Source organism: Rhinichthys klamathensis, unplaced genomic scaffold (genome assembly GCF_029890125.1).
Source record: "Rhinichthys klamathensis goyatoka isolate OS25496 unplaced genomic scaffold, OSU_Roscu_1.1 h1tg000616l_1, whole genome shotgun sequence".
Classification (NCBI taxonomy): Eukaryota; Metazoa; Chordata; class Actinopteri; order Cypriniformes; family Leuciscidae; genus Rhinichthys; species Rhinichthys klamathensis.
In genome coordinates this window covers 256,912-279,297 of record NW_026607068.1, presented here as the reverse complement: position 1 = coordinate 279,297, position 22,386 = coordinate 256,912, and the positions used below count along the sequence as shown (strand labels likewise).

Below are 22,386 nucleotides of genomic sequence, written 5' to 3'. Positions count from 1 at the left end.
CAAGCTGGAAGGCCTGCCAAGAGAGCATTACAATAGTCCAGTCTGGATAGAACAAGAGCTTGGACAAGGAGTTGTGTAGCATGCTCCGATAGGAATGTTGTACAAGGCAAATCTGCAGGACCGGGCAGTTCCAGCAATGTGGTCTGTGAAGTTCAACTGATCATCAATCACAACACCAAAGTTCCTGGCTGTCCTGGATGACAAACCTAACTGAATGGAGAAGTTATGATGAAGTGTTATGTTGGCTGAGACTATAAGCAGCTCTGTCTTTGCAAGGTTGAGTTGAAGGTGGTGGTCCTTCATCCAGCAAGAAATGTCTGTCTGTCAGGCAGGCTGAGATGCGAGCAGCTACCATCGGATCCTCTGGTTGGAATGAGAGGTAGAGTTGTGTGTCATCAGTGTAGCAGTGATAGGAAAAACCATGTTTCTGAATGAAAGATCCTAGTGATGACATGTAGATGGAGAAGAGAAATGGTCCAATCACTGAGCCCTGAGGCACCCCAGTAGCTCGATGTTGCCAACGTAACACCTAAAATGGCTAAACAGTTCAAATATCACACAAGTGTTAACAGAAGAATGTCAAACTATGACAAGAAACTGGAAAAGACTCTTTCATTCAATATAAAGTATCTGACACAACACTCTCTTTTTTTATAATTTTCTTTTTATTTATTCAAAAGAAACAAGGAAAAAGGCCAAAAAAAAAGTTAAGAAAAAAAGGCAAGACATTTAAATAGGAGTGAATGTGTGCAGGTGTGTTCAAGAGGAGGAGAAGGAGGATGAGGGCGCACATGATTTCTCACTGCGGGTCTGACGAAACCCAATGCTCAGGCTAAAGCAGCAAGCCAGAGACACTGTCATACCAGAGAAAAAGGCACTAATCCAGAGAGAACAAAACACATCACGGAAAACCAGGTCGATAATACACAAGGAGGGAAACAAAATACATATAAAGAGCTAAAACATACAACACTGAAAAGACAAAAATGAAGGAAAACCAAAAAACAAATGCATCACATTAGTCGATGTGACAACTCTATATTTGAAAACTCTCTGGTTTCTTACTTCTTACTGGCTTAACCGGCATCTGCCAGTTTTTCGACACCGAATATAGTGATTTTAAATGTTACAAATGCAGTAAGTGAACAGCTTTTGACACCATGATTAGATGCGTCTCTGAAATCATGCACCTGCAGTTCAGCTCTCCAATCTAAAGTCCCTCATGATGATCTCTACAGAGTGATGTCGGCTACATTCACAACCCAAGAAAAATAAAAACTGGCTGCAATAAATACATTGGCTTAAAAATGGTGGCTAGCCGCGGGGTATTTCACATTAGATCAACTCCTGCAAGACCGGAAGCTCCCTTGCGATATATCGCTATCGTCAAGGATCCACTCATCTATTGGTTCTAAAACAAAATAAGAATGATGTCAAATGGAATACATGATGCGTTAAATACTACGGTGTTACGTCTGGGATGCTCATAAAATTAGCATGTCCCAGAGCTACTCCGTTTCATTCGCCCTCCCCAAAAAATTAACATAATTTACAATTGGAAAAAAGAAAACAAAAATGTGTTGAAAGATAAAACTGACAGACACATACAAATATATAATATATATATTCTTAAAAAAATGGATTCTCTCTATAGGTGTTTTTTTTTTCCACAGCCCAGATGTACAATGCATTTGCATTTTTTTTAACTCTTACATTTTTTTTTCCTTTTTAAAAACAGCTTCAGGATTTACTATTATAAAGAGATTTAAACATGCAGCCAAAAAAAAAAAAAAAAAAAAAAAAAAGTCTAATTGTAGACTAGAAAAGAAGCCAGAAGCAGCAGGATGAATCTACAGATAGAATCATTGTTGTTTTAATTTATGCGTTGTTTACTATGCTAAGATTCAGCCTTTCCTTCACCCTAACAGCTCAGTCTGGACTGGAAGCGTTCAAGAAGACATCACGATTCTCAGGAATAATAGTTTCGCCCGGGCACCACGAAAGAGGTGGAAACGTCCAGCCTCTCTGCTACGTTTTTTTTCTCTCCATGATTTCAGTCACAATTTCCATTCTTCTGTGCCACTTTAGATTTCACAGGACTTTAAGGGTGTTGACGGGGACATGTAGGGTAGTCTGATTGTATGTGAATGTGAGGGGCCGATAATTACAACTTATTCACTAATCACTTGGTTTTTTCCTTTACATGTTCCGGTTCACAGGCGTGACGTAGTTGCGTGGAAACATGCCCGTCTGGCCGTGGCAGGCGCCCTTCCACCAGTTGGGGTCAGAGTTGTCCAGGACCTGAATGAAGTCTCCGCGTCTGAAGCCGAGCTCTCCGTCCTCCTGAGGGTCGAAGTCGAACAGGGCCTGCACGTATGTTGGATGCTGCAGATGCACAATAGACACGTGTAAATAACATGATGGCACGGTTTGAATCTAACACATACTCTACTGTACAAAATCTTAGTGTCAATAAGATTTTGTAATGTTTTTGAAAGACTCACCAAGGCTGCATTATTGATAAAGAAAATAGAGTAAAACAATACTGTGAAATATTATTACAATTTAAAATACCTGTTTACTGTTTGTACAAATATAGCATGTAAAAATAATTCTAAACAGCTTGAATAAAAAAAAAAAACATTGCAACTTAAGTGTACAGTAGCTTAGAACAGTTGCATCTTTTTATTTTTAACAACAGCAGTAGTATTAACAAAAGGCAATAGGCAAAGTCTAATGTTTTCAAATGGAGAACATAAATAACTGGCAAGTCTATCATCTTTGCATGAATAAGCATTCCACTTTAAACTACAATTGTTTAATAGGACCGAAGAGACGCTGGAATTCGGTGGAATACGCATACATTTTCAGAAAAACAAACAACGAATACATCATCGCAATTTCCGAGTCCATTTCCAGTCCGAGTCAGAATTTTGAATAGTGATTTTGTAGGTCTAGATTATGAAATACCTGCTGACAGATCGCTGTTTTAACCTCTCTTGCGGAGATAATTCATTTCTAAATAGCTGTAATTTAGTTGTTTATTAGCTAAATAAAGGTTACACAGTAAATGTTAATGTAATTTAGGGAGTTTGTAAACGAGTGGATCTTGTTAAAGGTTACATATGGCGGCCATGCTAGAGCATTTCCTGAGCATCAACCCGGAGAGTGAACGGCACTATGAAAGTGATTTTACAAGACTGATGAGGAAAAACAACAGAGAGAGAATTAAATTCAGCAGTTTTATTTCCAACATGCACTCATTAATGGCCGTTTTATTTAAGTAACGTAAAATTCCATCTTTAGTGGGACATGACTTGGATTACGTGACTCCGTGAGTTCGTCTCTATGCTTTAGCACCAAGTTTAAACTACATATCAAGCATGTAACTTCGTTACAGTCTTCGTCATCATGAACCTGGTTGTGTTTTTTGATACCAATCTTTTATACGAAAGCCACGTTTCTTGTTTTAGTTTCTGTAAAACCACATCTTTCCAGCTTAAAAATATATATAAATTACGACATATGCTTTCAATGACAAATGCAGAAAAGTTAGTTCATGCGTTCATGACCTCAAGGCTAGATTACTGTAATTATCTACTGGGTGGTTGCCCTGCACGCATAATAAACAAACTCCAGCAGCTAGAGAGCTTACTAAAACCAGGAAGTGTGACCATATTAGCCAGGTTCTGTCAACACTACATTAGCTACCTATTAAACATTGCATACATTTTAAAAACTGGCTAATTACAAAGCACTAAATGGTTTAGCTCGCCAGTACTTGAGCGAGCTCTTAACGCATTATAGTCCTTCACGTCTATTGCGATCTCAAAATTCAATACCTAGATTTCAAAATCAACTGCAGGTGGTAGATCCTTTTCCTATTTACCACTTAAACTCTGGAACAGTCTTCCTAGCATTGTTCGGGAGGCAGACACACTCTGTGAGTTTAAATCTAGACTGAAAACACATCTCTTTAACCTAGCATACACATAGCACATGATCACATTTCTATAATTCAAATCCGTTAAAGGATTGTTAGGCTGCATAAATTAGGTGTAACGGAACCGGGAACGCTTCCTATAACACCAGATGTACTTGTTACATTGTAAAAAGAATGTCCTCTACGCTTATATTAGTCTGTCTGTCTCATCTTTATCCCGCGGTTACCATAGTCAGTCAGATCCGGTCCATATCCAGATCAGAGGGTGGACCTGCACCTAGACACGACCAAAATGCAGCCCTGTATGTCAGCAGAGACAGTGTCTACAAGACAATCCCCTGTGAAGACCTCGTCAACACGACAGCCATCGCCACAGAACCTCAGCAAAGACCACAAGAAACAGACAGGTCCTCTGCAAAGACCCACATGGCCAGTTTCGTCTCCATACCAGCATTCATCACCAATCCGATCTTCGAGCAGACGGAACTGGGTGAAATATTTTGAATGCTACCTACCAATCCACAATCTGACTTCTGACCTGTAATGCTGCCTGAATCATAATCACACAGTGTTCGTTCGTTGGCCAGAGGAAACCAGAACTTAACTGAGCTGGATGATGACATCACTGTTTCCTCCAGCGCTGCTTTATTGCGAATTGAACTGATTTCATAATTGATTAACTTTACAACGAACTGATTTCAACTGAATTATGACTGTTTACTATTGTCTTTTTAGAGCTGCTTTACAGCAGAATTGAATTCTGTTTGCATCATTGAATAACTATTTTCCTGTTTATTACTGTAAAGCTGCTTTGAAACGATCTGTATTGTATAAAGCGCTATAGAAATAAAGGCAATTTGACTAACATATCTCATTTGTGCATTAATGGCTGTTATGTTAAAATTTTTGACTAAGGGAGGTAAGTTATTTTACCTTTGAACACTCATCTCCCCTCAAACGCAGTGCTTTAATGGCAGTATTGCACACAATTTTTAAAACGCCCACAAGATGGTGCCATTTATCAGTGAACCCGATATTCGATTATGGAAAAATGCTTAAATATAGGGAAAAATATTGGTAAAACCAGTTATTGGTTTCGCTACAGTTGCGATACACAGTGTGGACAGTCAACAATTTAGATCAGATTCCAAACGAATACACAAATAATCCGACTTGGACTGACAGTGTAAACAAAGCCTTTATCTCATCTCTTAAAAATATTGCCAAAAAGCCCTGGTGTGGTGTTTTCCAACCTTTCAGATTTTTTTTATTATTAAATAATTGTCTTCATTTAGAGTGTATAGCATGCCTTTTTCCCTAATGTTATTGTAAATGATTATTTACGGCAGGTTCTTCCAAAGAAAAACATGTTCCCATGAAACAACTTCCCTGTTCCACAGATTTTACTTGAAAAAGTGTTGCATTACAGAAGTAAAAACAGTCATTCACAAAGACTAAGGATTAAAAAGGTCAAAACTGGCATACAGACCTGAGGCACCTGCTCGATGTCTCGTAGAAAGATCTGTTGGTTTCTGGAAACGGAAGTGGTGCGGTGATAGTCCACCAGCTCGTTTAGAGAGTTAAACTTCACGACCCAAAGGAAGTACTTTCCAGCCCCGTCACGCAGCACTTTGAAATGCTGTACATCATTACCAAACCTTAAACAAGAAAGACACAACACTTCACAATTGATACCGAAGAGATTGACATAATGCACTCTTTTGTGTGCCATCATGATCCAAAAATAAAGTTACATAAGTGAACGGAGGTCAGAATGCATATTAACACGTGTATGCAAACAGGCGAGACGGGCACGATAGCCGGGGATCAAATGGGTAATTGCCCTGATGTCTATCAAAGAGCCGCCGTCACTCAGGCGAGACAGTCAATTCACATGATGACATTTTGCTACGTCTTTACATCTACACTACCGTTCAAAAGTTTGAGGTCAGTAAGATTTTAATGCTTTTGAAAGAAGTCTCTTCTGCTCACCAAGGCTGCATTTATTTAATCAAAAATACAATAAAAACAGTAATACTGTGAAATATTACAATTTAAAAATGGTTTTCTATTTTAATGTGTTTTAAAGGGGACCTATTATGCCCCTTTTTACACAATGCAATATAAGTCTCAGTTGTCCCCAGAATGTGACTGAAGTTTCAAGTTCAAAATACCCCACAGATGATTTATTATAGCATGCCAAAAAATCCCCCTTTTGGGTGGAAGCAAAAACACGCTGTTTTCATGCGTGTATCTTTAAATGCAAATGAGCTGCTGCTCCCCAACCGCTTTCCAGAAGAGGGCTGCGCCTTTTCTGCTCGTGCCATTCTGGCAACAACAAAACCGGAAAAACAGTATGGCGCCATTTCCACAGAACACGTTTTTGCATTCTACTGCACTGCTTTTCCATTGTTTTCTATGTAAACTCACGCTAGACAGACCTTGTGTTTTTTCTCGCATTTGGGGCCGTTCAAACGCAAGGAGTCGAGACATGTTTTTTTTTTTTAAAGTTAAACTTCTTTTAACCGGAGCACTGCATTTTTATAACAGCGTTTCCTGTGCGGGACTTTGTTAAAGATACGAGACACAAGCGCAACGCTCAAACGCGTCTGTCTAGATAGTTTACGTAGAAAAGCAATGGAAAAGTAGCGCAGTGGAATGGAAAACATGTTCTGTGTTCATTGATATAGCCAACAACAGAACATTTAGGAAGCCTGAGACAAACACTTCTAGCTACGCCAACTCGATCTCAGGCATCACTGTGCTCCCGGTCAGGACTCGGACTTCATTAAACCTGTAGTGCTGGGAATAAAAAGAGGTGGATTTGAGGCTGTGTTTGTGTGTCGACGTACTTGACAGACAGTGAGAAGTCTCCAGGCGCACTCTCGCTCTCTCTAATGAGGAAGGCTCCGTCGTGCCTCTGTTTGTTTAGGATCTCCTCCGCTCTGGCCCGTGGAATTCTCCCGAAGAACCACCTGAACCACCAAATATAAACGTTACGATTAAAGAGAGAGATGTTGAAGACAGAGATCAGATGAATTTCACTGATTTACAAGGAAGTGTGGATGAATAGAAAGGAGGATCATTTTCAAAAAGACAGACAGCACAGAGAAAAATCAGCTCAGAAGAAGAAGAGCTACAGAGTTTAGAAGATCAACACAGTGTGTGTGAGCAAAAAACATGCAGATGTGGTCTGCCTGTGGGTTTCTTCTAATAAAGCTGGTCTTTCTTGTACAAGCCAGTTAATAAACCATCCAATTCTATATGTCCTTTACTGAATGAACTCAAATTTCAATAAGACTTGCTGTGTTTGTGCATGTGTGCGGCAAAGTCAGGTGAACAGGGTTAAGCAAACCTGACAACCAAATGCCTTTATTTACTGGATAGACAAGAAACAGCTGACGAATCCAAAGTGCTGTGTGGTATTATAAATTATTTCCAATATCATCACTGCGCTTACAGACCTTAGATGGAGTACATGCCATATTTCAATGCCAGTAATACTAATAATAAAAAATATGTCAATGGTTGCATTTTAATTTAACAAGATTTACATGTAAGAATAGTTTTACAAATGATTTACAGTTATGCTTATGTTTCATTAATAAGGTTCAATGCCATAATACTGATCATTCAAAAGGTGTCAATCAAAAAATTGTTCTTTCCCTCACTAAAGCTGTTAAGTACACAGTCTTGTTCCTTTGTCTTTTTGTCTGATTTGCAAAAACTATTTTGCTTCGAATCAAAGTTTGTAATGTTGTGATTCACCTTTTGCTGATTGGCTTGGATCATGGCTTATAACTCTTTAACAAACACTATTTTAAAATCTCTATTTATATTTAAAATCTCCCCCTCTCGCTCTATATATATATATATATATATATATACACACACACACACACATTCATTTATTTATTTATATACACTGTACATATATATATAAAAATTCCAAAACCAGCTCTGCTGAAAAAGGGGGCGGGGACTAATGCAATCTACCAACCCTCACACCTTTATTTTTATTCAAATCAAACATGTAGGTAATAATATGATATGAATATTTGAATTAATATTTGAAAAATATTCTAATACTCTATACTTGAAAAAAAAAAAACATAATTTGTTTTTTTATATGTAAGAAATAAAAACTAGGGCTGTCAAATGATTAATCACGATTAATCACATCCAAAATAAAAGTTTTTTTTACATAATATATGTGGGTGCACTGTGTATAATTATTTTGTATATATATATAAATACACACACATGCATGTATATTTAAGAAAAAAATATTATTTATATATAAAATATTTATATTTATATATAATATAAATTATATATAAATCTATATACAGTATATACATGAAAATATTTCTTAAATATATACAAGCATGTGTGTGTATTTATATATATAAAATAATTATACACAGTGCACCCACATATATTATGTAAAAAAACTTTTATTTTGGATGTGATTAATCACGATTAATCATTTGACAGCCCTAATAAAAACATAAAATGTACGCTCCCAGTGGGGTGTTAAGTAAGGCTATTCATAAAAACACTGGCTGTCTCCGCTGTACCTGCCGGATCTTTCCTGTCCGCTTTAATGTGGACAGCACAGACACACAAACACAGAGCATGTGACCAGGATGTGACATGAAAGCACTCTAGGGCAAATTCCACTCAACCACCGTCTGCACGCCGTGTCTCTCTCCGCTCAAACACGTACATTTACATTCCCTGTCCTGATAAGAAACATCCACCTCCCCCTCCCATAAACCTGGCCTATCTTGTGTAGCTGTCCTAGGGTATTAAAAAGAGTCCGTGGTGTGTTTTCTGGGATGTCAAACAAAGCAAGAAAAATACTGTTCGGAATAAAATTGAAATAAAAGCCCTTTCTGCGACTGATGACACCACTGACGCAAAATGATCAATATTCAATTATCTGTTAAATAGAGGAAGCTATTCATAACAAAGGCCCTCCCATAAGGACACCACAGCAGAAACTAATGTTATGAATTCTCCTTTATTTAAAAGTTACATATTACTGTAAAACATCAAGTTAAAAATAAAACTTAATGTGGCCATCAAATATTTGCAAATGAGGTAAATATTTATGTTGTGAGCTTTCAAATAAAAATACTAAAAAAGAAACAAATGTATAGCTGAAACAAATGAAGGTTAGCTCTTATGGCTTGAGCCAGCAAGAAAACACTCAGGACACCTTAGCAACCAACTAGCAACAACCTAGCAACCATTCAACACACAACAAACAATCAGAGTACCTAGCGGCTAACTGTTGCTTCATTTCCATTTCAGAGAGAGGGGAAGAAGGTCTTTGATTGGAGGATCCTGTTCAGCGCCTCATCGTGTCATTACAAGGATTTCAATTCTCTTTCTCTGGCAAATATTAGTCAATCATTCATTCATTCATTCATTAAAGCGAGAGAGAAACACTGAGACGAATGAGGAAGAGAGCGGGAGGAACAAACCGGTTCATGTACATGTACAAAGACTTTGAGTTCAATCAAGCCGATTGGTATCAAAAGGGCAACAAAGCGTTCCCACGAAAATCATCAGGAAGTTCACCGACAAAAAAAGAAGAAACTGCAAAATGCACAAGGAGGAATTTGGAAAAGTAAACCTGAGAATCTGTGACCCGAGACGATTATTGATATAATTCCTGAAATGTTCAGATTAGCTCACACATTATTAGTCTCACTCTCAAGGCCGATGGACTATAGAGTTTCTTTAAACGTACAAGTCTAATGCCTTTGTGTGCTGTTGAACGCAGAAACATTTATTTCAAAGTCAAGTTATTTTGTTGGACTGTTTAAAATATTACGAGCTCTAGCAGGAATTCTGCAAAGCAACAGTTAAAACAAGTTAACAGTTAAGCCAAGGCCTTACACATATATACACAATTACGGTAATATATATACTGTATGTAAGGGATAATGTAGAGCGAGGCGCTTGTTATAGTGAATAAAACCCCGACAGGCTGATCTTGAATCAGCCTGAAGGGGTTGTATTCGCTATAACAACCCTATCCCTCTTATTACATGGCTGCCTACTAAATAAATCAATAATATGACACAAAATATTGATTTAAAAAGGAGTTCATTGATTTAAAAACGATTGTATTGCTTCCGCTAAAGAAAATAGTCCGTTCCTGTGAGAACTGAGTCCATGGCAACACTGTTTTTCATGGCAACGGTGTGTTATACTTAAGCAGTTATTAAATTCAAGTAATTTTAGTAAATTAAAGTAAAGTAAATTCAACCTGCACGTTGCTCTTTATTCTACATTAGAATTCAACCAAGCCATGTAATATATATATATATATATATACACATATATTATATACAAAACGTTATGTTAGATGTGATTAATCGCAATTTATTATTTTGACAGCAATAATGTACAAAGATTTTATTGCCAAAATAAAATTAAGCAACATAAATATTGCAGTGATTAACGGGTTTTTATATGTAGTTTCTTATACAACGCCGTTTAAAATTTGAGCTCTTTATTTTTTCTTTTTCTTTTTTTTGAAGAAATTAATACTTTTATTCAGCGAGGATGTATTAAATTACAGTCAAGACATGCGTTGACTAAAATGTTACAAGAGATTAATATTTCAAATAAATGCTGTTCTTTTGAATTGATAATTTAAGAAATGTAAAAATATATTAAAACCAAAACCAGTTATTTAAAATTGCAATAATATTTCACAATATTACTGCTTTTACTGTATTTACCCAAACTTTTAAACAGTTGTGTATATATATTTACAACAACTGCTGACTTAAAATAAGATTGAGTAAATATTGTGTAAAAATAAATCATTTACAAATATTTGAAAATATAAGATGTGCAACATCCACTTGTCAAGTCTGTTGGTATATTCTGAAACTGACACTTTCAGGATTTAAAACCAATCAGTTTAGTTCGGTTCTAGGAATCAATTCTTTTGAACCATTTTAATGAATCGTTCAAAACAATGATGATTCACCAGCATGCGAGTTATTTTAAGCTATTCTAATACATAAATATCAAGATGTACATTCTAAATGATGTAATAAATGAACGACATCTTCCAGCATGCTTTCTGATGGCAGTTTAAACTCATGACGCAAACTGGAGACCCTCGCTCCTCTGAGCAGAGCTGTGTAGAGCTGTTATAAAATAATTACAGTAAATCTCCTCAATAATACAGGCAGATTCGTCAAACAGATGTCTGCAATGAACAGAAACACACCAGAGGAGTTTCTCTCAGATTAGTGAATTGAAGTCATGTTAGAGAAGTCAATTCTCTGAATGCCTGAAACTTGGGCCGAATACCAAGAAAATGACTCTTGGTAGATTCATCACAGTTCCTTAAAACCTTAAATTCTAAAGAAAAAAGATTCTGAATTAAGCGTTTCTTAAGATGGGAAAAGAGGAACTACTCGTGTCATTTCATTTGGTGACACTATCTTTAAAGCTGTGAATGATCTCAGAGTGGTTTGAAAGGTGTAGGTGGCGGAAGTGTCTTGTACTCACGGATGCGCCTTCATCTCAATGTAGTTTTTAGGAATGAAGCCGTCTTTGCCGTTTAGTTCTGCTTTGTACCAGTTCTGATCACACTCTTCATTTAATACCTGCGAATATAAGAGAAGACGATTAATACTGATTAAACATGATTCACGAATATCCAGCGGTAATTGCACATTACTACACCATAGTTTGCATACAGCATTATGTTGTCCGGCATATATAACAGGGTTTAAAAAAAAAAAATCCTGCTGAATTATCACAAGCATGTGAGTCACTGTGGTCAGACAGAGCACTATCAAAGAAGCCAAACATCAAATCAGCATTAGATAGTTAAACATCTGTGTGAAAGAGTAACGCAAGAGTAGTCATGCTAACTGCCAGTTCAAACCACCTGCGTTCTGGTCATTTATCTTATTTTAGCATCAGTATATGTATTAAAATGAAAACAGAAATGTGTGTGTTTACTTTTAATCTGATTGGACGCTAAATGTATCTATCGACTGAAACTTTATCAGTTTAGGTTTCAGAGATCCACCACTCTGATCAAATCTATTCCATTTTCAATTCCAAATGTCGAAATTATTTTTGATAAATGTCTATAAATGATGCTGTTGGAAACTATTAATTCTGTCCAATGAAAGCAATAAGACCCCCAAATGGGAAAACCATAAAAATAGGTTTTAACTTTTGCTGTTATCAAACAACATCCCTTTAAGTTGGCAGCAAATACAAACATATCTTAAAACCAAAAACTATGACAAATTAAATCTTATACATCTAATTAAATTGGAAAGATATATCTTGTGGAACTCGTTGTGACGTCACGTTTCTATTTCTGATGTGCTGCACAGCTACTCCAGTCTCCAGCTATTTAATTTTTCCTTGATTGCCAGAAATTCATTTATTATTTACAAATACTAGTGCAATGCCCGTGCAAAATCTGTTTTTGTGTGTTTTTAGTAATTGTTAGTTTGGTATGTTTGAGTTGCTCGATAGGCTACTATTACACAGGAGGCCTAAACTCTGAGAAAACCATAACGTTAAGCGCACAAGAATAAAATATAATATTCAGAATTAAACAGTGTAGCTGACTTACAGATTCAGTTAACATCCACAAACGAATAAGCGCGACGATTCAGGGGAGGTTCAGACCTTGGCTGGAGCAGCTACACAGTGAACTCCGAGAAAACGCTACGCTTGAGCAAACAGTTTGTGAATAGGCTACTACAAATGATGGCCGTGAATAAAATATAATATTCAGATATTATTAAACCACAACCCTCTAATGTCAGAATGTTTATTTTTAAACCACAACCTTCTAAACATCATCTAAACATCTTCAATGTGTGCTTCTTTTACCGAGACATGCAAAACACACAGACAGACGTTTCTGTAATTTATAGATAGATGTATTTGTGTCTGTGACTGTGTATATATTATCTATCTATAAATTACAGGAATGTCTGTCTGTCTGTTAATCGCATATCTCTCGAACTGTTTTTCAAATTTGTCTTGCTACGGGCATGAGTAAGTGCACTGCAGTGCCAAGTTTGACGTTGTTTGGATTAGAAATGCAAAAGATATTGTTAAATATATCGGGTAAAAGTAGCACACATTGAAGTTGTGGCCCTTGTGCACTGTTCGAATTCTGTGTACACCCTTTATGGAGCGGGTCAAATTGACCCTAATTGGATTCAATACAATTCCTCAAAAATCACACTATGAAAAACAACAAAGATTTAGATACAAACTGTAAACTTTTAATATCAACATTTGTCAAACATTACAAAAACATTATCTGAAAATATGATTTATAAAAATGTTTTTAAACCAATTTTTGACAAAATTGGAAAATAAACAGTATACTGACTTTTTTGCATATACATTTTTTTTTTTTTTACATTTTATGCTTTGAACATCGTAACTGAACAATAAAATTTTGCTGTATAATGAAAATGTTAAATTTTCCTAAGTTAACTTTCCCTAGTTTCATTATTCACTCACAGGGAAGTGAGAAACCAAACATAACAAAAACATACATCAAATAAATGTTTTTTTTTATTTTTTTTGGCTCTGTGAAGCTGCCTTAAAAATCCTACATAAGTTTTGGTTAAAAGCTAGGTATTTTTAGATATCTTGAATATTGAAATGAGAGCTTATTTTACTATCTGTGTCTGACAAAGATTTTCACATGTAATTTGCAAATAATTCTAAACACTGTGATTTTAGCTTTTTCAACTGTGTTAGAGCACTTTTAGATACACTTGCATGTTAGAACTGGAGTTGAAGTGCCCTTACCATAGAGAAAATAAATGTTTTTATTTTGTGTCTGACTCTGTACAGTTGCTTTTGAATGGCTGCCTAATGAGGGTCAAATTGACCCGCGAACATCACGAACGTAATAGTAGTTTTGTTTGTATAATATGTCAAAACACATCAGCATGTTGAAACTTTGCATGCATGTTCATCATGATAAATGAGAAAAAGTCACATAATATCAAGAAAAAAAACTAAGGTTAACCAGTGTTTCCAACAACTAGAAAATCGAAACGGGTCAAATTGACCCGCAACATAACACAAGGGTTAAGAATAAACATTCTGACATTAGAGAGGGTTGTGGTTTAAAAATTGTGGTTTAAAAATAAACATTCTGACATTAGAGGGTCAACTTCAATGTGTGCTACTTTTACCCGATATATTTAACGATATCTTTTGCATTTCTAATCCAAACAACGTCAAACTTGGCACTGCACTTACTCATGCCCGTAGCAAGACACCTGGCAAATTTGAAATCCATCGGACTAACGGTTCGAGAGATATGCGATTAACAGACAGACACACAGACAGACGTTCCTGTAATTTATAGATAGATGTCAAATGATTGATACATCTGTGAATGTGACTTATTCATTTAAATAAGATCTGGCCATTATCAAAGTCAGCTGTTTTTTGATCTGTTGCTATAAATCATCTCTCTTTTTTGGCATATTTCTAGAAATTTAAATGATGTGTTATTATACAACATGATATATCGGCCGATATTTGGATTTTTTTTAATTATAGGCACCGGCAGGTTTTTCTGTTTAGCTGATAAGTGTCGGGAGCAGCTTTTATTTTGACAGTGATGGGACTTTTATTTTGACAGCACTAAGAACGCCAGCAGCTGAACGCAGATGCTAGCATAGACATAAAATATATAAATTTTCATGTGTTATATAAATGATGCTGTTGGAAACTATTAATCCTAAATAAAGTCCAGTAAGAGCAATAAGACGTCCAGATGGGCAAACAAACACTCAAAAAAATAAAGGTTTAAATTTTTGCTGTAACCAAACACTATCCTACGGAGCCCCTAAAGGGACCTTTGCAAAAATAAAACTATACAGACTTTCTCGTGAGCATGTGAAAGTCTGTATATTTTTATTTTTGCAAAGGTCCCTTTAGGCCGGGGCTCCGTACTATCACTTTAAGTTAACTGTAGATAAAAACCAAGATCTTAAAACCAAATGTCTAAAAATATGACAATTTAATATTAGATGTGTCCAGTATGGACACATAGAAACTGATTAGAAAAATTGTCCTGAGATTGTTACAACAGAGCGGCTTTTGAATTTATTCCAAAGGGAAAGCATGGTGCCTGTCTTCAGATTCTCTGCATTGGCCAATGTTCTTTTCAATAGCATTCAGATGTGAGAGGGAAGGTGGAGGACCAAATATCTGCCACAGAACAGACTCAAAACTGTGGTTCGGAGGAAACAGAGCGTGCAACATCCTTCCGCTGCAAAGATTGATGGGTAGACAACCAAAGGAAGAGGAGAGAAAGAGAAAGCCTGTCAACAAGGAATGGACCATTGACCAAAAATGAGTTGGGAACAATTAAAGACTGTGAGAACATCCACTTAAATGTCCAACCTGATGCCCATTTCCACTTGAAATGGCTACAAATGAAAACAGAAAACCTTGACGGTGGATTTCATATGTGGTTTTAACACCTGGTTAGCACCTTCGGGGTTCACTTTTACTTTGAATTTCGCTTGTGAACAATGCACATGAGAACTACAGCCATCCACAATCCAACTAAAACTAACTACGGTCACAATGCAGGCCGAATTATAGACGTACTCAAACCCGCGAGTACTTTACGTTTAGAAATAAGCCAGTTTTCATGATGCATGGTAAGTTATACATACAATGTACATTTTTGACTGAACATTGACAGATCATTTCAAACCACCTTTAAAGATGTAAATCAAAAGTCAATGACCACAACATTGCCAGCAAATGCAATCTCTGACCACACCTCAAAATGTATGCAATAGTATTAACATTTAAAAAATAAATAAAACAAAACAGACAACTTCTAAACATTCTCCTTCCCATTTTTGGAAACATTGTCTTTTTTTGACTCGCACGTACAGTTTGCTTTGTTCATAACTGGAATTAAGTGGGTGCCAAGTCAGAAGTGTAAGAGGACATGTTGGGCGGATTTCAGTGCAGCAACAGAGCGAAGAAACCCACAAAGAGAAATACAGAGAGAATTGATTGTGCAGTCCTCTCCCTGATGCATACTTCAAACATAATAGGGTGCTAACAGCTCTCTGCTAAACCCAAAAAACAACAATGAGATTGACACCATCCACTTAGCGGCTCCAATCGGGTGCGAAAGCTACAGATGGCCATCATTTATTTAGAGAGGAAGTGATCTCGCTAACTGCCTGCATCAAGTTTGGGTCTGATCATTTACCCAACCACACATACCGCTTCATCGACACGAAAGGTCATGTAGAGTGAATCTCACGAAGCCTGCTAAAAGCAGAGCCGGACAGTAACGAAGTACATTTACTTGAGTACAGTACTTAAGTACAATTTTGAGGGATCTGTACTTTACTCGAGTATCATTTTTGGGGAGTACTCATGACTTTACTCAAGTGCATTTGAGAGGCAAATATTGTACTCCTTACTCCAATACATTTCTATCCATAACCGTGAGTACCCGAGTAAAAAAAAAAAAAAAGAAAAATCTCGGAAACCCTCAATTTGTTGTTTCCCTCTCAAACGTGATTGGATTGTGCAGGCACCACGGATTGGGACAGCCTATCAGCAATCACTTTCAGCTTTCCGCCAAAGTCAACTCCATGGTCAGATTTTATATTACACATTAATGTAAGCCAAGCATTTGGTTTGATGTTCTTGAGTATGTGGTGTGTTTAACACAGTCAGGTTCAAATGTGGCAGTGGCGTACCCACGAGGGATTTCTGATTTCTTTAAAAAAAAACTTTAGGAGGCAAAATATATTTTTACTGATTATGTGAATTACACTGCGCAAACCAAAGTAGGCTACTACCCAGCGAATGAAGAAGGGTTGGCGCTCAGTCTCCACAGTACATAAAATATTAATTTTGTTTTATTTTATTTTTTGGGTTTGCATTTATGAGGAAAAAACAATGTTATGGACGTGTTCTCCGTTACGGACGTGAGCGCTCTGAAAGCGGCTTAAAAAATGCTTTAAAACTTTCACAGAGACATCAAACAGAAAATACAAAACCTTTCGTTTCAAAGTGAATTTCGTTTTGTATTAATTGTATCTTAATTTTAATCAATGTTTCTTCAACCAATTGCCTGGGTTTAATAAATAAGAAGTAAATAGCAGACGATAGATAAGAAATGGAGGCGCCGGCACGTGAACTGGATCTCGTCTCATAAATGAACCGAAACTCAGTGAATAAGGTAGCCTACTTGCCTCTCACAGACATGTCTACTTTTAAACAGAAAAATTCAAAACGAAAGAAAACAGACTACAGACTGTTCTCTGCTGATGTAATCCGTATGAAATGTGCATTTCTCTCTGGCGCGTTCACTACTGAATATCGCGAGTCAGCATCGTCAACTTCATCTAGCCGACACTGACAAAGAAAACACTTGTTTATTAACAAGTGTTTATTAATAAACAATTAAAATATCTCCTTGCTATATTTTACATATTCATAATCATTCCTTTTGCCGGTTCTTTGTGACAGCTTTTAGGTGGTTTATTGGCAGCGCCACCCTTACATGTGGTGTGTGTGTGTGTGTGTGTGTGTGTGTGTGTGTGTGTTGTCCCCGCATTTAAAGATGGGACCCCCCCAAAAATTTAATTAAATTAGATTTAGAATTAGATTTTACTTTCAATTCCTTTTACATTCTCCAAGGTATTAACATTAACATTTTTCATAACTCCATGTAGGACGTTTCTGTGCATAAATGTAAGCACTGTGGCAGTAGATTACTAATGCAATATTTAGAAAATCTACTCTTGTACTCTTGATACTCAAGTACTTTTAAAAACAAGTACTTTAGTACTTTTACTTAAGTAGACATCTGAATGTAGTACTTTTACTTGTACTTGAGTAAAATTTAGCAAGGGGTATCTGTACTTTTACTCAAGTAACAAAGCTCTGTACTCTGTCCGCCTCTGGCTAAAAGAATGTGAAAGTCATACTGCAGCCTATGATCATTTTTTAAATCATATTAAGCTTTAATTACATTATTTACATATTCTGGATCGTATTAATGATAAATTAAACATTTAAAAATCCCTCCTGCAATTCTCAATAGCCTACTCAAATAAGTAAATGCATGCACGAATAAAAAATAAATTAATGCATAAATTAATGCATAAACAAATGCATGGATAAAGAAATAAATTGATATATTAATGCATGATTAAACAAATGCATGAAAAAAATGAGAATAGAGAGAGACATTTTAGCCACCAAAAAAGACAGCAAAAAGGTTGAAAATCCAATCAAGCCAAAATTGTGAACGGGAATCATTACTTTAACATCCAATAACACAATCTTTGGCTGTGTTTGACATCTCCCCCTACACCTTCATTTCACTATTCCCTACATTCACAGATTTAGTCCACTTGAAAGAGTAATTAAAATCGAGTGAGTAAATTCAGACGCTGAGTTCGCCAGAAGGGCTGCCGCTTTTGCATAGTTTGAGCTTACTGTTTAATAATCATTTCAAACTCAGCAAACTAGCTCCAGTAGTAATGAAAAGATTTATTTTAAACTCTGTCATGGAAACTAGCATGTATAAACCTTAATTAAACAATCTAATAATCAATAACAAATTAATTAATACCTGTATGATATTACGCTGTGGCCACATTGGACCATCAATTTGGAAAATGCGGGAGTTCATTCGACAAGCGACTCTCACAGTGCATTATGGGTATTCGCTAGCCGTTGAGCGTACATCGGTTGTACACTCGTTATTGCGGTGCATTATGGGATTAAATGAGTGCACTCTATAACGTCCACTATGTCTGTGCCCTCAAATAGTGCCCTATTTAAGGTTATAGGGGGTGACTTCAGAAACAGCCTGTGACATGCAAAAAAAATAAAATAATGGCATGCACATGAAATAATCAAGATTTAAAGTTGGATCTAATACATTAAACAGACAGTGATATGAGACTCTCGTGAACAGCATGTCTGTAAAATCAGACTTTATTCTTAGACAAGTGGCAGTCTAGAAATATGAAGACTTTGAGGAAGTGCACAAGATTAAGAAAGGCTGGCCTAATGGATGTTTAGCGACGTATTAAACAAAATAGAAAGAACAGAGTGCGTTCACACAGGTAAAATACCTGGACCAGTTGCAACTGAAATGAGATGGGAGATTTTGAGTGAACAAGATCATCAAGCCAACAAGCTTCAGGGAAGTGGCCCCATTCTTTTGTGTGAGAGGGAATGATCGCAGAGAGGAAATGAAAGTAACCCAAAAAGTGCATCAGGGGAACTGTAGAAGAAGTGTTCTTGCATAACTGCCTTTAAGCTTCAAGCAGCTTCAACATTTGTTTGACATTTTCTGATCAAAGGTTGACTAACCTCAGATTGTGTGTATATCTGTTACAAGACCTCAACAAAACCTGTTACCAGAACACTCTGGACAGAACAGCAACACAAAAACTGATCTTTACAAACAAATGGCAAAAACCCTGAAAACTGAACTCCATGACATGTCAGAAAGCATATTCATATAACATTTAGTATAAAATTATTCTTTCACAGTCATTGTTAGGATTATTAAATACAATGGTTTATAACTGCAAAATTCTGCACACAATTTTACATAATAAAGTGCTATTTTAAATGTGAAATGTGGAGAGTTCAGTTTATCTTACATTAACATTTCGGCTGAACCGGTAGCAAAAACAACTTGGCCGTATAAATATATCATAGCAGTGCAAAAGTAAACCATTTATCCCCAAAACAACTTCCCAATTACATTACAAAACACAAGCGTTTAGCGAAATGCATGTGTTTTTCAAATAGCTATATTTCAAATAGTCAATAATTATTTGTGCATCTCTAAACACACACACACACACACACACAAAACAACACTACATCTATATTGCGTCAGATCAAAATGACATAGTGCCGATTATAATCAGTGGAGCTCGTTGTGCCACGTCTTGATGATTTCAGTTGATGAACATCCATTTATATTTCTGATGTGCTCCACAGCTACTCCAGCTAATTCTTTTTCCCTTGATTGCAAGAAATTAATTTATTTACAAATATGTAAACTGATTGACATCTGTGAACGTAAATTTTAATCTTCATATAAATAAGATCTGATCATCATCAAAGTCCGCTTGGTTTGATTTTTTTGGTCTATTGCTATAAATCCTTTTTTTGTAGCATATTTATATATATTCACATACTCTATTCTAGAATACCCCATACAAAGAAAATGGATTTTTATGGAAAAAGTAAGAAAAATAAAAGATAATATTACTCAATTCACTTGTTAGAAGCAGTAAATCTAAAACAAGTGGCTACGAGAGGTTGAAAGATATAATCGCCAAGGCTGATTATTTCGGCCGATATTTGGAATTTTTTAATTATCGGCATTGCCTAATAATTAATCAGGTGCTGTAATTTTACAGCGATTTTATTTCGACAGCGATGGGACTTTTATTTTGACAGCACTAAGAACGCCAGCAGCAGATGCTAGCATAATCTTTAAAAACTTGATTTTAAACTTTGCTGCACTATATCTGTTTTACAGCTATATCATATTCATGTCATATGTCACTGTATCCTATATGCAAAATTAGTGTTACATGGTCTTTGAGAAAATATGACTCCCAGTTTGCACACTTACCAGATTAACCGTTTACTTTTTTTATTCCCGTTTAAACTTCATTTTTGAAAAAGTACTATAATCGGATTACAGAATCAAGGAGTTGCTAAAGCATACTTTTTTTTCATATCGATTCATTTTACAATAGATTATTTTAATTGATCTAACATGTAAAATAAATACAAGTTATTGCAGCAATTGTTACGCATATTTAAATTAAATAGCCGCTAGCATAATACTAATAGCTATTTCAAGGCATGCAAGTTGGTCTCCTACCAACATTAATCTCCAAAACTGTAGGTCTAAATTATATTAAAATCACATATTTCAGTTTGTAATAAAATAATCTGACAACAATGGTATTACAGATTGTCCTTTCTTGGCACACTATTTTCAGGCTAGCCCAGCTAATGATCATGCAAGCTTAAACAAATTTGATTGTCTCTTTTAAATCCTCCCCTTATGAGGTTGCTGATGTCAGATCTATATTAGAGATAAACTGGGCGAGCTCAATCCCTCACAACACTCATTTTTCAACGATAGACTTTTTTTCATCCAATACACACAGTTGAACCTGAAACATCTAATCAGAGAGAAAGCAAACTATTTGCTTTGTTGGCAGATTCACCAGTGGACACAACTGCGTTCTTGTGCTAAGCTGAACGCTGTGGCCTACACTTTCTCTCTCATTTACAAACACAATCTCTATTGTCAACATCCACCAGCAGCACTCACCCCCGCTTTTAATCAGACTATGGCGCAACAGTAATGGCGCTTTGGTTTTGTATGGCAGAGATAATCTCATCCACAGCTGTCATGGCCTTCTGCTACAACCAACAGCCGCTGCTTCCCAGTCTGAGATAAGACGACACATTGGGATACCCACGATGCACTGCAACCACCTCTACTTCAGTCAATATAGCAGAGATGACGGATCTGTGTGGACTTTGAAGTCATCAGATGAGGGGCAAGGCTAAAGGTTTCATAGCGTGATAGAGACAAGAGGGGGCGGAAATGCAATCCAGAGAGGATTGTGATGGATGAAGACAGTAGATTATCTGAACGTGTGGATTAATCTGGTGTGCGGCCCATCATCTGCTGTTGATGGTGACAAAAAAATTAAATAAACAAACGGGTCATCGGATGCAAAATTCACTTTTATATGGTGTTTGTATACCTTTATATACCTTTTTTTTAATCCTCAAAAAGCCTAAACAGTCTCAATAATCAAGCCGTTTGGTAATCAAGCCGTAACTGCTTTAATACAAGATACAGAAATTTGTATGGTCCTGTCAAGCAGACAAAAACATGAAAATGATGAATAGGACATGTGGCTTTACATGGTTAAACGACGTACAGATATTATCACTTAGGGTGTACTCACTTTTGTTGCCAGCTATTTAGACAATAATGGCTGTGTGTTGAGTTATTTTCAGAGGACAGTAAATATATACTGCTATACAAGCAGCACATTGACTACTCTAAAATATATCCATGATTCATTTCTATAGTATTGTCCCTTGAGAAGATATACTAAAATGTTTGCTGAAATGTGAGGGGTGTACTCACTTTGGTGAGATACTGTGTGTGTGTATATATATATATATATATATATATATATATATATATATAGTACACACACACAGTATGTATGTATGTATGTATGTATATACACATACACACACACAATATACACATACAGTAGTCAACATTTGAAGTGGATCAAAAAAGTTGATCAAAATCAGTGGATCAGAAATGCATG

The 22,386-nt window shown here is 36.2% G+C and overlaps 1 protein-coding gene across 1 annotated transcript in view; it reads right to left on the bottom strand.

Annotated features, from left to right (window-relative positions):
• Positions 1–646: 646 nt before the first annotated feature.
• Positions 647–22,386, bottom strand: part of grb2b (growth factor receptor-bound protein 2b) — a 50,117-nt gene continuing 28,377 nt past the window's right edge. Inside the window, exons 3-6 of the mRNA XM_056240867.1 lie at positions 11,489–11,586; positions 6,796–6,918; positions 5,433–5,601; positions 647–2,385 (exon numbers count right to left, since the gene is read on the bottom strand). Coding sequence (XP_056096842.1) covers positions 2,200–2,385; positions 5,433–5,601; positions 6,796–6,918; positions 11,489–11,586 — 576 coding nt within the window. The 3' untranslated portion in view covers positions 647–2,199. The remainder of the gene's footprint in view (positions 2,386–5,432; positions 5,602–6,795; positions 6,919–11,488; positions 11,587–22,386) is intronic.